The sequence below is a fragment of the Amblyomma americanum genome, chromosome 3 (genome assembly GCF_052857255.1).
Source record: "Amblyomma americanum isolate KBUSLIRL-KWMA chromosome 3, ASM5285725v1, whole genome shotgun sequence".
Classification (NCBI taxonomy): Eukaryota; Metazoa; Arthropoda; class Arachnida; order Ixodida; family Ixodidae; genus Amblyomma; species Amblyomma americanum.
The window spans coordinates 170,439,725-170,454,720 of record NC_135499.1 but is presented as its reverse complement, the minus strand read 5'-3'; the positions used below and the strand labels follow the sequence as shown (position 1 = coordinate 170,454,720).

The 14,996-nt window shown below is 43.9% G+C and overlaps 1 protein-coding gene across 1 annotated transcript in view; it reads right to left on the bottom strand.

Moving 5' to 3' along the window:
- The window catches only part of LOC144124252 (uncharacterized), a 61,284-nt gene that overhangs the window by 27,682 nt on the left and 18,606 nt on the right, over nt 1-14,996 (bottom strand). The window contains exons 10-13 of the mRNA XM_077656894.1: nt 12,883-13,097; nt 11,925-12,106; nt 9,519-9,712; nt 8,468-8,547 (exon numbers count right to left, since the gene is read on the bottom strand). Coding sequence (XP_077513020.1) covers nt 8,468-8,547; nt 9,519-9,712; nt 11,925-12,106; nt 12,883-13,097 — 671 coding nt within the window. The remainder of the gene's footprint in view (nt 1-8,467; nt 8,548-9,518; nt 9,713-11,924; nt 12,107-12,882; nt 13,098-14,996) is intronic.

The window sequence follows — 14,996 nt, the reverse complement described above, 5'->3', positions numbered from 1 at the left end:
GTAAATGCGTATGATGAGCGCTAGCTATAATGACATAATCGCATTTCAATCCCCTTTATTAATCGTTGATGCCACTCATGCAGGCTACTCCGGCCTCCCTGCCATATTTCTCGTTAGCAGCGGGTATACGAATACCGTGATATCCAGCGCACAGGAACTGACGATAACAGGGAAGAGTTATGTTCTGGAGAGGTTGCGGACGTCTCCAGTGCCCCCCACCCTCCCCGAAGCCCCTGTCTGGGTGCTTGGCGGCGTCTACTGTTCCAATCTAGCCCTGGGCAACGCGGTCGGCATGGGCTCCCATTCGCGACTGCATGGTGGCGGTCGCTTCAAAGAGCAGGACACTAGTTGGATTACTGTCGAACTCAACGGCTCCCTAATTAGTCGCCGGTCATCAAAGGGGCTCTCAATAAAATTGCACTATGCCTGGGGTGTTAAAGGGCGCCGCTTCACGAATATCCTCCAGCAATAATTTTTTAATCCGTTTTGTAGAAGCTGAGTTATCTGGAGTCAAAGTTCGAATTTCACTGTCTTCGCGGATTTTCCGCTGCTCTCGTCATTTTTTGCATGCTCAAAGGTCGACGCTCCTCCGCCGGCCCCGCCCACTCGGCCCCACCGCCGGCTGCCGAAGCGCGCGGGAATTCCGCCGGGGGCGGAGCTTCCTGACCCGCCGGAATGACGCGGCTGTCTGGGAGCGGCGACGGTATCTGTGCGGCGTGTGAAAGATCCTAACCAATAGCCATCTCTGAAAAGAGATACGCACGAGTGTAAAACAGGGGAGAGCGCGAGTATGCGAAAGTCGCCGGAAAGTGTCCGCCATCTTTCGCGTCCCTTGTAAGTTCCCTGCTGCGAGTAGGAGAGTATTATTTGGGTCAGGTGTTCATGATAACACAATATATAGATTGAGCGAGTTTATGTACTCTCCTCAGCAGGTGTTTCAGAGCCCTTTTAAGAGGGTCGTAGTGGCTTCCGTGGGCGTTCTTTCGCCAAGAGTTCCGGGGCTGTTTCCTGGCTATCGTTCCTGCTCCATCGCCGTTTCTTGCGCTTATTCTCTTCATTCGAAGATTAGCTGTAGCGTTTGCGCGCCGTCCCTTTATATGCTTACAACGAGGGCGCGGCGGCGAAGATAGCGTGAGGGTCATCGTCTTTTTTGTCTCCGCCGACACTTCCTGAGTAAAAAGCAACAACTACGTCTTTCTGGGTAACCTTCACCCTAAAAGCCAACGCTCTAAAAAAGACCGTTGTCATCGGAAATGAAGGTTTTATAAACTATAAAATACCAAAAAAAAAGAAATACAGCTGTCGCTATCACCAAACGCTTTCGCAAATATACTGCGGTTTGTCCGCACAAATTTTTGTCACGGGTATAAGATTCTAAGCTACACCGCCATTCACTTCAAAACGGAGGTCACAGAGTCATTTGTGTTTGTACACACCACGAATCTGAAACGAGAGGCGGGAAAATTTTTACATAATTTTTTTTCCTCGGCAATAAATGCGCCTTTTGCTGCCGGACGAACGCCAAATTGTCGAAAAAGAACAAAAGAAACGACTTTTGATATATATATATATATATATATATATATATATATATATATATATATATATATATATATATATATATATATATATATATACCAAAAGTGATTTCTGGCAGCTGATTTGGTCAATATAATATAAAATAACCAAAAATTGAAGAAACATAACAGGATTTAATTCACGACGCCGTGAATTAAATCCTGTTATGTTTCTTCAATTTTTGGTGATTTTATATATATATATATATATATATATATATATATATATATATATATATATATATATATATATATATATATATATATATATATATATATATATATATATATATATATATATATATATATATATATATATATATATATATATATATATATATATATAATAGGCAACATCACAAAGGTGCAAAAACAAGGAATGCCGCTGCTTTGTCGTCGTGCCTCCTGAGCATGCGTGTCGACTCGCTCTTTTGTTTACCCGTGCCAAAGGCTAGCTGGATTTTATTCTTTCTGCTCTGTTGTCCCAACAAGGCAATCGGCGTCCGTTTACAATGCGCCCTCGTACAGCGGGGAACCGGCCAAGACTCGATCCAGATAAGGAAATTACTGCAAACGCTTTGGGCCGTTTGGCCCGTCACGCAGCGCCGTAAAAACGCCTCTAGATTTATTTCCCTTCTTTCTCCTTACTGAGCTCTGTCCAAAGAACCTTGCAAGGAATAACGAAATGCTCGACCAACTCTGCAGTCGAACAGACTATAATTCATAAAATACTTGACGGAGGCCAACATTCACTGAAACCAAGGAGCGTGGAGATGTTTTCTTCCCAATTTGTGGGGTTCAATATTCGGAAATAAGTAGCGCAATTATTTTATGGCTGAAAGATAGTTTATAAGAAAGCGGGAGGAAAACAACCACATGCCAACGGTGGTATATATACCCAGACCCGGACTCGAAATTCGGAGGTCATGGGTTCTAATCCTACCGGTGACATGTGGTCTTTTTTACTTCTGCTTTCTTATCAATTATCTTTAAGCCACCAAATAATTCCGCAATTAATTTCCAATTCGTCAACACCACCAACTGGAAAAAAAGACATTCCCTATGCTCCTTGTATTGGTTACTGTTGGCTTCCATCATTTATGTCATAACAAGGACCTCTTTACACTTCCCTTGTCTGCTCAATTCATGCAATAGTCTTCTCTGCTGAAAAAAAAGTAAACATCTCTCTCTTGCGGATTAACTCTGGTATCACTTAATTCTTTGGATCTATCTGCGTCGTTTAATTTGCCTTTAGCTTAGTTGCATCGGACTGGAAGGTCTGGGCTTATGTTATTGCTTTATTAGAGTTTGAATCCTCTCCCGCCATGCACTGTTACCCATTCTCCACATGGTGCAATATTTGGGACTAGTCAATCTGTGCTTATCAGATCTCTCAACATCTCCCTCCCCCCTCTCTCCCCTCGGCCCTCATACTGCCGCTCTCCGTACCTTACTGTTCTTTCTGCTGGCGCGGTGTATCGCTGACCTCCCTACTGAATTACATGCACAGAAATCGTGCACAAGCGCACTTTCCAACGGGATATAGTTCACTAACGTAAGTTCTTTCATGTGTATTAAGATTTTACTATAACAATGAATACATCAGCAGATCTCCCGTCGGCAGGCTTGAATTTTCTTTTTTTTTTTGCTATTAACGTTTTTTCTGCCGTGAAAAACGTTCCCCATTGATTTTCTATAGTAGTCTAGACTATTCGATGCCAGAGATCGGAAAACTCTTAAAGAAATATATTGCTGCGCATCGGAAGAATGCATCATTGCCTACAATATTTTCAAAACAGCACCTTATAGTATTCACACCAATGAAATTGATTGGCGAGGATCCCTGACTTGAACATATTCGTGCTCCTCCACGCGCAGGTGTGGATGGAAGTAAACGGAGCACGTTATCGCCTTCTAATAAACGCACGCCTTGCCTGAAAAGAATTAGGAGGTACGGAATGGGTAGTTTGGTAGGGATCGCTGGCGTGGTTTATCATGTACACGCGATGTTCCGTGATTTCCTGTAGGACAGACGCGATTACACTTTGGAACAGACCAGCCTGCTCCGTTTACTTACACCTGCAGTTTTACGCTCCCAGAAAGGGTAGAGCCGCAAGATTTAAAGCTAAAGTAACCATTCAGATGTAATCAAGACAAGCCGTCGAACAGTCTGCAGCTCTCTTCCCAATCGCAGTGGGAGGCCGCGCTGCTCAGGTCGGACCCGGAGGTTCAACTCCGAGTCACGGAGCGGGCCGAAGAGGTCGGTCACCTGGCGTCCGGCCTAGAAGGGGAGCCCACCGCGGGGAGGGGAACGTCACCCCAACCCGCGCCTAATACCCCTGTCACACGGGCACTTGTAAGGCCTTAGAAATTAAGGTCCTTTGCCCCAAAGGCGCGTGACGCGCATCTACACGGCAAAGCGTCGAGACCTTTGCGATAAAGTTCCGTAGCAATAAAGGCGGCTGTCAGCGGCCTTAAAGTTGCTTAAAGGAGCAACCCAGATGGCAGCGCCAGCTAGCGAGCTCAAAGAATAAAAAATTGACGCAATATTTAGTTTTGAAACCGTAAAAAAAAATATCTAATTTATCTTATTCAATGGTTAATTTTGCGTTACAGTGCACTTAACCGTAGAGGAGGCTATGACTAACGACATCCACACTGCTAAGAAAGGACTTGAACGCTTTTCAGCAGCCGCATCGACACACACGTGCTTGCGCATCTCGCTTTGCTGTTTTTTCTTCGTTTGCTCTTTACTGAGTGCGTGTTTTGAGTTTGCTTGTGTGCACAAAGACACAAGCAACAAAGCACGCTTCTAGGACACAACGAGGAGCCGAACGGAAAAGTGCGCCTACCGTGGTCGGACCGAGAACGATGAAAAAAAAAAAAGAAACTTTGTTTCAAAATATCCGTTTCTCACCGTCAGAACGCTCGTTTATTATCGGGATAGCTACTTTTTCCAACATAAACGAATGCACTCTTAGCTGAAGTGCTACCGTCTGCTTTAATTTCATAATGTTACTAGCGCCGCTTCACACACAGCGGTGACTTTTGGCATTCACGGAGGCCGCGTTCTAGCTCCTTTGGATTTGCCGTGTAGCAGCGTCGCTGCTCCTTTTCGGTTTTCCTCCTTTAGTGCAATAAGACAACTTTACGGTAAAGGCCGAGAAGAAGTCCCGTGTGACAGGGGTATAAGACCTCTTCCTTAATAAAGTTTACCTCCTCCTCCTTCTCCACTATTGTTCCTAGCAATTCGTGAAGCCTACCGTTGATGTAATATTCACTGTTGACAGCATTTAAGAAAAGTGAAATAGTTTGGAATGAGCTTTTTTTTTTCTACGGCAGGTAAATTTATCCATGTGGCCTTGTCAAAATTTAGTTAGCGAAAGCAGACTTTACGACCAATGTGGAATATTTTATGAAAGCGGTCACTTTCTTTCTTCAATACCAGCAGAAATGAAACCCTCCGTCAAAAAAAAAAAACTGATGCAACGTGCATGGTTTCCTGCCCAAGCATCGCCTGCTTTTCCTGTATTTGTTATGTTTCGTTTTATAGATTTGGTTCACTCAAAAGTGTCTTCGCTAAACATCCAAAATGAACTGTTTGCTGTGGTTCGTCATAAATTAGTAACATTTCGTAAACAATAAGTGGTTGCTAGTCTTTTACTGCTCAAGCAGCACTATCTTCAGCAGCTCTCTTAGTCATCTGAGAGTATGACTTATACCTAGTACACATGAGCATAGCGATGTTGTCATGTCTTTATTAAAGTAGACAAAATTTTCTGTCCTTGCTTTGCATAATTTCCTCACATGCTATAGACGCCCTGTAGACTGAGTAGTGTCATTTTCGTGAGGAATTCCTCACTTTTATTGGCTCTCAGAAATGTTCAAACTTGACCATCGAGCCAGCTCGCTCCGTGCACAGAAAACCTTCTCTTAGATAAAGATTGTCTGCTGCATATTACTCGCAGAAAATAGCCATGTTAATTCTTGCATGCGATGCCAAACACCATAAACTAGAAAAACGTGAAGCCGTCCACGCAACGCCTATCCGACATACCGTATATGCTTGACTAAAGGCCGCGCTTATGATTTCGCAATTTTGTCGCGATGCGACCCTTACACAAAACCCGCAGTTTTGTGTTCCATTTTCTATTTTGTTCTCTAGAAAGGGCTTTCGTGTAACATGCAATCTGGCACTATGTCCGGCGCCTAGTTCAAGGCAGGTTCTTCATCGGTATTTCTGTCGCCGAATCTCGGATCGAACTCCTCACCACCCTCGTAAATGAAGTATTTTTCGGTTGAAACTCATTTCAGTGTAAATTCCTTTAACTTCAAAACAATTAACAACCACGCCCGATTACAGCGCTCACGACGAATTCAAAATCCAAGAGTAAACAAGCTACAGTGATGCTCTTCTAGGCGTACGCTCGGCGTCACTTTGTGGCTGACCGCTGACATTCACTTCGTCTGCAAGTGTCTGAACTCTGCTTTAAATGGCGCACAGCTTCACAGCGCTGCATGAAGAAGACGATAACAATAATAGCAGCAGGCTTCTGTCGTCATCTGTTGGCTCCGCTTACAAAAATTGCTAGACAGTCTATAGACTGCCCATAGACTTCTGTCTATAAAGTCTATAGAATCTCTATAGAGTAATCCTAGAGAACAGTCTATACGCAATACAAATCCTATAGACAGTCTATATATAGCCAATCTATAAATTTCTATCCGCTTTTAGTCGACTTTTGTCTATAGACTGTGAATAGACAAAAAACTTCTATGGGAAGGCAAAAGAGTCTATATGAAGTCTTTAGACTGTCTATAGACCATTTTTATAAGGGTCCCCAGGGAGCTGCTCGGGCAAAGAAATTTATAAACATGTGAACGCAATCGATTTGCAGACTTTTTGTTTTGCAAATTATCCGCTACCAAGTTGGGGGCAGCGGGCCAAACACGAGCGAAACCCTTTGTTGAGTGTATACGGTGATTCATTTTTAAATTGCTAAAGCCACATATGCAAGGTTTCATCCGTGCGTTTCCAATATTACTCACGTGGCACGTTCCCAGCTCAGCGTCTGCAGCAGCCTCGAGTTGTCTTCTGGCCAGATATACAGTCGAGCCCACTTATAACGGGCGCAGTTTTACCGAACGCTTGTTCATTACGAAAGGTTCACTCGATTGGAACGAACAAAGAAGTAGTGAGAAATCTCGTCTCCATAGTCGAAAAACTCACTCCAGATGTGACTCAACATGTGACGTACCGGGGAACCACACCTAGCTGTTTCCGCTATCACTTAGCGCAAATACGTCATTGCTTCTTGCTTTTCTGTTCCTGAAACGGCTCGTCAATAACAAGGGTATCGGCGAGGAGCCCATGACTGCGCTTATGACATCGGAAAGTGCAGTGAGATGGTTGCATAACGGGCTTCTCTAAGATAAAAGAACAATTTTGTCTGATTGAATTGCTGGCTGTTGTAGGAGAAATCCACTTACTGCGAACTTCGGATATAACGAAAAAAAAGGAGCGCGACCGTCAGGTTCTTTCGAAATGGGCTCGACTGTATTGAATATCGTATACTTTCTGACCATAACAACAATCCTAGAGCATGAAGGATAAAAATACCGCGGTAGCGCCGCACAAATTTTATTCGCTTAAGGATCACGAAGACCATATGAAGCTGTGCCGGCTGCGCTATCTAAAGCGTAAGAAAGAACGTGTCAGACGGTACTCAGTGAGGTCTTTCGAAAGTCATTTTTACCATCACAACGGACAGGATGTTCACATGTGTGCACAAACAGTACAAAGGAACTGCTAATGGTAACAGGATACAGGACAGCATTATTTGCAGAAAAAATAAAAAGTTGATAGGTTTTTTTCTTAAACAACTTAAACAATACATGAGAGTTTGCAGTTAGACTAGTTGGTAACAGAAAAACATGATGAAAATAGCGAGTTAATAAAACAAGTGAAATATGACATACACACAAGGCCTTAATGTTTTAATCTCCTTAAAGTTTAGATCAAAAGCTGAGCTCTAAAATGAAGTAATTCCGCAAACAAACAAAGAGTGGCCAAGATATACATATCTACGAGCTATGTGCACATTATGTACGTAAAAGCACTCAGACCAAAAACCTCCTGAAATAAAAATCAAATATCTATGTGCGCACGAAGTCCATTTCGCACATAAATAACCACACTGTACTTCAGTTCCTTGTGTGGAGAGCGTCGCTTCGGAATCATCGATGCCAGTCCTGCCCGAGGTTTACGAGTTATTTCTTACCTCGGCAGCAGGCTGCCGAGCTCAATGTGCGCGTTCTTTGATCACATCATGAACGGTAATAAGTCCGGCAGAAACTAACCGCAGTACTCATTTCTTCGTACCTGCGCAGCATACAAATCACGCCTTTTTTTTCCTGCATTATCATATGCCAAGAAGACCCAAGTAAACATTAACATGCAGCGACCTCCAACTAAGCCAAAGGCATGGCAGCAAACACCTGTCGTTAGAGCCGGAGCATGATGGGAAATGTTGTGCACTCTTTTCTGGAATAAATATATCACTAGGACAATGTCTATAAGTATCCCAAACCTTTTAGCAGGCGGGGCTAAATTTAACCTTACTAACGTATTCCTGCAAGAAAGCAGCACACCCGGGCTGAATAGTTGATCTTGGTTAGATGCTTTTCCAAATGCAGAATTCCAGGTATGCGATTTTTTTTTCGCAGTGCAGGCATTATTGAATTGCTTGGTGATTCAGGGACAAATTATTTGTCCTAAGCGTTTGTACAGAACGCCAGCTCTCCGCCTTGACATGCACATGGTGGTCGGTAGTTGGGAGCCGCTAAGCCCCGCATTTGTCGTTCGCAGTCACGTCAAACGGTCGTGTCACCACTAAGATGAGTGAGAGTCTCGCCGTCTTCTTCTTCGTTAGAATTTTGTGCCGCTGTTCCACGCTGCTTCTCCAGCAACCTGCAATGAAATAATGAATGCTGCATGAAGTATGAAGGCGACGAGATGCTGTTACGGGAGGACGCTGCATTAGTACGTTCGCGTGCATGACCAAGGGTCAACTCGTCACAATTTTTATCGCGCTTTATTTTCAATTAACTCTTCCTTTTTCACTTCAGTGTACTTCTAGGGATAGGCCTCTCATTTTACCTCGCCAGATGGACAACTGTGCTAATTTTAATGCCTTAACAGAGTAGCATATCGAATTATTCTGAACAAGCGCTTTTTTTTTTCAAAGGGAAGTTGTTTGCGAACTCAAATCAATGTATGCGCAGATACGTCCTCGAGACGCTTGTAGTTTTCTGCCCGTTATTGTCAGAACCGCGCCTCATTAGTTTTCTAACGCAGTCTTAACTACTCGGTGCAAGCGCAGGACAAACTTGAAAAGCAAGCGTTTGCTACGCGTCGAAAGGTTAGACCCTTCTCATCGCTATGTTCGTGACGGTATCTTGCGATATTCGACAGTTGCTTCAATATTAAAAGCGATGTCCAAGAAAACTGGTCTTGGTTTCTCGTAAGTCTTCTCAATAACTCACACTCAGTTTCTCTTTTTTACAAGACTAGGTTGATGTAAGACTGAGATTGTTGTAACTCAAACTCTAACGCTTTCGCCTGACAGTCGTGCTGCACCAAAGCATGAAAAGTCAATGTTCTGCACAAATTATTATTATTATTATTATTATTATTATTATTATTATTATTATTATTATTATTATTATTATTATTATTATTATTATTATTATTATTATTATTATTATTATTATTATTATTATTATTATTATTATTATTGCTTTATCTGGCCATGCATTTTCGTGTCGGTTGTTACAAATACCGCTTAACCAATCCTTCAGTGAGTGGGGCACTACCACCCACAGCGCCCAAAGGTTCAATTCAGGGCGCTGCTGTATCCATTGCAACCGACTCGCACGCACCGGTTTTTCCTCGCGCGTCTGGCCGCCGATATGGGGCAGAAGCAGAGCCCCTGGTCGGTGCCGAAGTTCTCGCCGTCCTCGATGCTCTGCGGCAGCGCCTGCTCTACCGTCTCCGGCAGGAAGAAGGCCATCACTGCCGCGGCCAGCGACAGTGCGCCCATCACCAGCACCGGGGTGTAGGTGTCGCGCTCCACCTGCCGGAAAGTAGGCTTGCTCTCAAAGATGGCAGCCCCAGGGGCCGCAACTTGCAGCTACTCTTTTTGTGACACATTTAGTTTTGCTCTTGGTGACTGGTCAACACAGGCTTTGATACCAGGACTTGGAGGCAGGCTGGGTGGCAGGATGACGGGGATTTTCTAGCTATCAGCCCAGACAACACAGGCAGTAGCAACACCCTATGTCGTCAGAGGAATGGCCCGGGACAAATCAGTGAGTAAAAATCAACAAACAAATGAGTCAGGAAAGGCATCATTCTAAAATGCGGCCACAGAGTTTAGTTTCTTTCGTAACATCTGAAAGAACACTAGCAGCAAGAGCTTGAAACCGAGACCACCGCCCCTCCTCAGCAGTATCTCTGCCAACTAAGCTAAGCAGGAGACCTAGCATTCTTCAGGGCGAAAAGAACTGGCCTGTAACTCATGACGGGAATCGTATTAGGCCTACTTCAAGATGTTTTTTGGTGTAAACCGCGAGCTATTATAATGCGCTTTGCAATGTGAAATGCGATCTATTTGACAGCATAGCTGGTGACAAACATATCTGGAACCACAAAATCTCTCGGAACAACTCATACCATCGGTCAGTACGAACGAGCAACAGCCCGTAAAACGTGCTACACCAGTTATGCACGTGTGGGATGCTGAGAATGAAATTTATTGCATATCTTCCCGAAGGTCACAGCCATCCGTGCGTGTCGCCCTGTGCACTACGCACGAGGTGTTTCGTTCCATTCAATGCATATTTTTATATAAAATCTACAACAGGAAAAGAACACCAATTTGGTTATGGTCACACAGCTACCAAGCCTAGTAGTAGTGTATGTTTGTCCATGTATTTTTGTATTTAACTAATTGCGCACTAAATGTCCTCTATTAACCGCTATAGCAATAATAAAATATATATGCGCTTATAAAGTAGACTGGCACACGCTTAAATATATAACAAGAGTTTACTGACGTCTCGACTGGGGACAAGTCTTCATTTGGTCCCCAATCGAAACGTATATACGTGGTCCTCATATGACTAAACAGAGACCAACGTTTCAAACAATGTAATTTGACGCTATCTGCCTGTTCTGTCCGAGCATAAGAAAAGAATAAATACGAAGCATACCCGTGCGCTGAGGTAAAAGGATGAACGTAGCGAAATTTTAGCTATATGATGGAGCAGCAAGTTAAACATACAGGAGCGATTAAACGCAAACGCGGGGTGCGATATACATGAAGAAAGAGCACGAACAGAATAGCACTTAACATCGGTGGATATCAGGGTGTTTGAACTGGTAGGGTGCTCAATTTCCCCGTGGTTTCGTTCAAACCAGAAGATACTGTATTAAACTTATAGATCAGGAAAGACTCTCTAATTTCTCGGTTGTGATTAGATTTAAATGCAGATTCCAGAATAGTAACTGTAATGTGATCAAATGAATGGCCTGAGAGCTGAATATGTCTTGATAGGGGCAGGTTTGGGAGGGATTTAACATGGCCTCAGTGGTTATTGAAGCGTAATCCAAAGGGGGTTTCTGTCTGGCCTACATACTGAAGGTTACATATCGTTCACTGGAGTAGGTAAATGACGTTCGCACTATCGCAGGTGAAGTCACCCTGAATTTTTAAATGAAAGTCAGAACCCGTACTGCTAACGCTCTGAGACGTAGTCATATGCGGACAAACTTTACAGCGGCTCTTGTTGCAAGGGTGGCAGCCTGTGGGTTGCGGAGGACAAGTTTTTGAAGAAGTTAGTATGTCCCGCAGATTTCTCGATCTTCTATAAACAGCCCTTGGTGGCTCTACGAATATTTCCTATATGTATATATATATATATATACTTGCGAAGGGAGCCAACAGTCACCGAAACCAAGGTGCATAGGGGAAAGTTATTATTATTATTTTTTTTTAATGTGTTGTGCTTATCAGTGGGATAATGTTACTTAGATTATTAAATCGCTTAAAGAAAATTACTTAGAAAGCAGCATATATATATATATATAGTCACCGAAACCAAGGAGAGCACAGGATAATTGTTTTTCTTTATTGAAATATACATTTATATATACTGCAAAAATGTCAACGTGCCAGTAATCGTGCGACGTTAGCATTGTGTCCGATGCTGAGAGGTCAGTTATGAGAAAATGCACCAAGCCGCAAGGGATATATGTCCACGCTCGTACATTTGGCACCTGCTCACCAATGAGGATACTTGGGTGCCCGCGAGGCCTCCAACGTCACCGACGAGCTTCTGTAGCAGCACTGCCCTGCCCCGTATTACGGTCGGGAATGCCTCGGGCGCCACCTGGTTGGTGATGTTGTAGGCTCCAGCCATCGCCATGATCGCGGCCACAGCCAGCACCAGCGTCCACGTTTTCGATTCTGGGGCAATGGCGCGAGGAGGTGCGTGAAAGCATGCAAGCATCGCGCCTAACTGCGGCTTAGAATTATAATTGAGTCAATGTTGTTTAGCCGTTCTAATTTCAACTTAATATTCCTTAGGATTGCGAGCGAGCCTCTTGCTCTTATGTACCACGTTACTCATTACGCTTATTGGCTCGTTATTAACAGCGCTGTTAATTACATTCAGGCCAAGGTAACCGAAGTATCCAGTGTATTTCAAGGTGTCACTTAGCGACCTTACCTGCCAGACACTAATCCACTGTGAAACTCGGAATGCCAGCTTTAAATTACAATGCCAGCCATGTTGATCTTGCATGATATTTATCTTGAACTATCATTACAATTCGTAATGTATACTTTATTTCCGAACACTTAAGAATTCACTTCGTAACAGCTTATTACAATTTATGATTAGAGTCAGGGCGGGTTATTGATGACGCATGCTAAATAATGATGTTGCCTGTTACAACACTGCCCTTTTTTTCCCTTTCTAAATGGAGGGCGCAAAAACCTTGAGACTACACTTCATCTGCCCTCTCAAGTAAGAGCGTAACTTTCATTTTTTATGTTTTATATTTTTAACGACAATTTATTCATGAATTCGTTTTATGGTAGGCAGCAACACTAGTATATGTGCATCCAATCGCGAATAGCGTCACGCGAGCATCACATCTCAAAATTAAACACAGGAGGAAAGGTGATGAAACATGTAATTGCACTAAATGCTATGCTTAAGCCTACGGCGTCTACTTCACCTGGCCTAAGTAGACCCAGCAGTAAACAGGCTCCAGCTGACATGAAGAGAAAGCCGGTATTGGACCATCGGCGACCCACAAAGTCCATGAGAACGATGGAGATTACGTTTACGGGCAGCTCGAAGGCGATGGCGATGGCGTACGACCAGTAGATGTTTAGGTCCAGCCTGCCCAGTTGCAGCGTGATTACGTTGTAGCACAAGGTGATGACGAACCTGTACGTGCGAACGAGGGCGTATGCCTTCATTTACTGTGCAGTGCAGTACTCGCAAACTAACACCAGTAAAGTTTGGTTTATGGTTTATGGGAATTTTTAGTGTCCCAAAGCGACTCAGGCTATGAGGGACGCCGTAGTGAAGGGCACCAGAAGTTTCGACCACCTGGGGTTCTTAAAGGTGCACTAACATCGCGCAGTACACGGGCCTCTAGAATTTCGCCTCCATCGAAATCAGACCACCGCGGCCGGAATCGAACCCACGTCATTCGGGTGCAGCAGCCGAGCGCCATAACCACTGAGCCACCGCGGCGGAAATACCAGGAACGTGTCCACGAAGGCGTATGAAGGTACTACAGGCTGAAGCCAGTTTGGGCGAACTTGCCTTTTAATATGCTGGGTCTTTCAAATGATTTAATAGCGGGTTCGATCCTAGCCGCGGCGGTCGAATTTCGACGGAGAAGAAATTCTAGAGGCTCGTGTACTGTGCGATGTCGTTAAAGAACCCCAGGTGGTCAAAATTTCAGGAGCCCTCCACTACGGCGTCCCTCATAGCCTGAGTCGCTTTGGGACGTTAAAATCCCACAAACCATGAACCATAAGCCGTAAATGATGCAATACCTGTTTTTCTTTTAAAAACCTCGATGGATACTTCTGTGCAGTGTCTGCAGTTTGGCTGTACGACATGGGTCTTTATTTTCGTGGTTTAGTGTAATTAAAAAAAGCGAATATTTAGTTAAGATTAACTATTCAACTGTAATATTTTTAGTTTTAGGGCTCGTGATTCAATTGCAATATTGCAGGCAGTCATAGTCGAAACCGAGCCCATGGAGTTTCTGAAATTTTCACTCAGCACCATGATTCGAAGTGTCGAACATGAAAAAAAAGTCATTGAAAGCTCTTGAACTTGGCGTTCCCATCTTTCACGCAGATAAATGGCGCCGCTTTGATCGAACACAAACGCTGTTTGCGTCTTTAATGACGTAGAAAATGTCCACGCGATTCCCGTGATGATACAGCGCACAGGGGCGCATTTTATAAATCTGCAATGCTGAAAAGTCAAATCAGCGTGCTACCAAAAGTGTATTTTTCACGTTCAATATTTTCAACTATGGTGCCGATTCAGAAATTTTATAAGCTAGGCTCACCCTAAAAGTTGGAAATCTTCAGTAGTTAAATACAATGTTGCGCCTTAATACCAAGAATTAAAAGGTTGATTAGTTAATTTCACTTTATTGTTTGCCTTCTTATTACAATTCATCGCGCAAATAATGTCCGCCTTGCCATACTATACACCCGCAGACACCACACCGGCGTATATTCCGCGGCTTTTTAAAGAAAATTCAGTATTGCGCAATTTGAAGCATACCTTATAGAAACTGCTTTTCCCAATGTCACAAGTTCGATCCCGGACGCAGCGGCCGTATTTCGGCGGTGCCGAAATACAATGGCGCCCGTGGGCTGTGCGTTGTCAGCGCAAGTTAAAGGACCCCAACGTGGTCCAAACTTTTCAGGAGCTTTCCACTACGACCTCCGTCATAGCCTGTGTCGCTTCAGGGTGTTGAACCCCAAAGAGAGAGAGAGAAAAAAAAAAGAAATACAAACGGAAAGGCAGGGAGGTTAGCTAGGCAGCGCCCGGTATGCTACCCTACACGTGGGAAGGGGAACGGAGGGAGAGATAGAAAGGGGAGAGAGAAAAGGGAGATGATCACTTTTCCACATGTTCGTTGGCCGTTACTTGCAGGGTACACAGGGCACACACTGATTGTTCATAACCTTGCACTCAGTCCTGAGTCCTTCAAGAATTTTAAAAGTGCCTTCAAAGCTGTCCTCTGCGATGAAGGCTTACTCCAAGGACCCAGAATCTTGGCTTCAGTAAGGGGCCGAGGATTGAACCCCA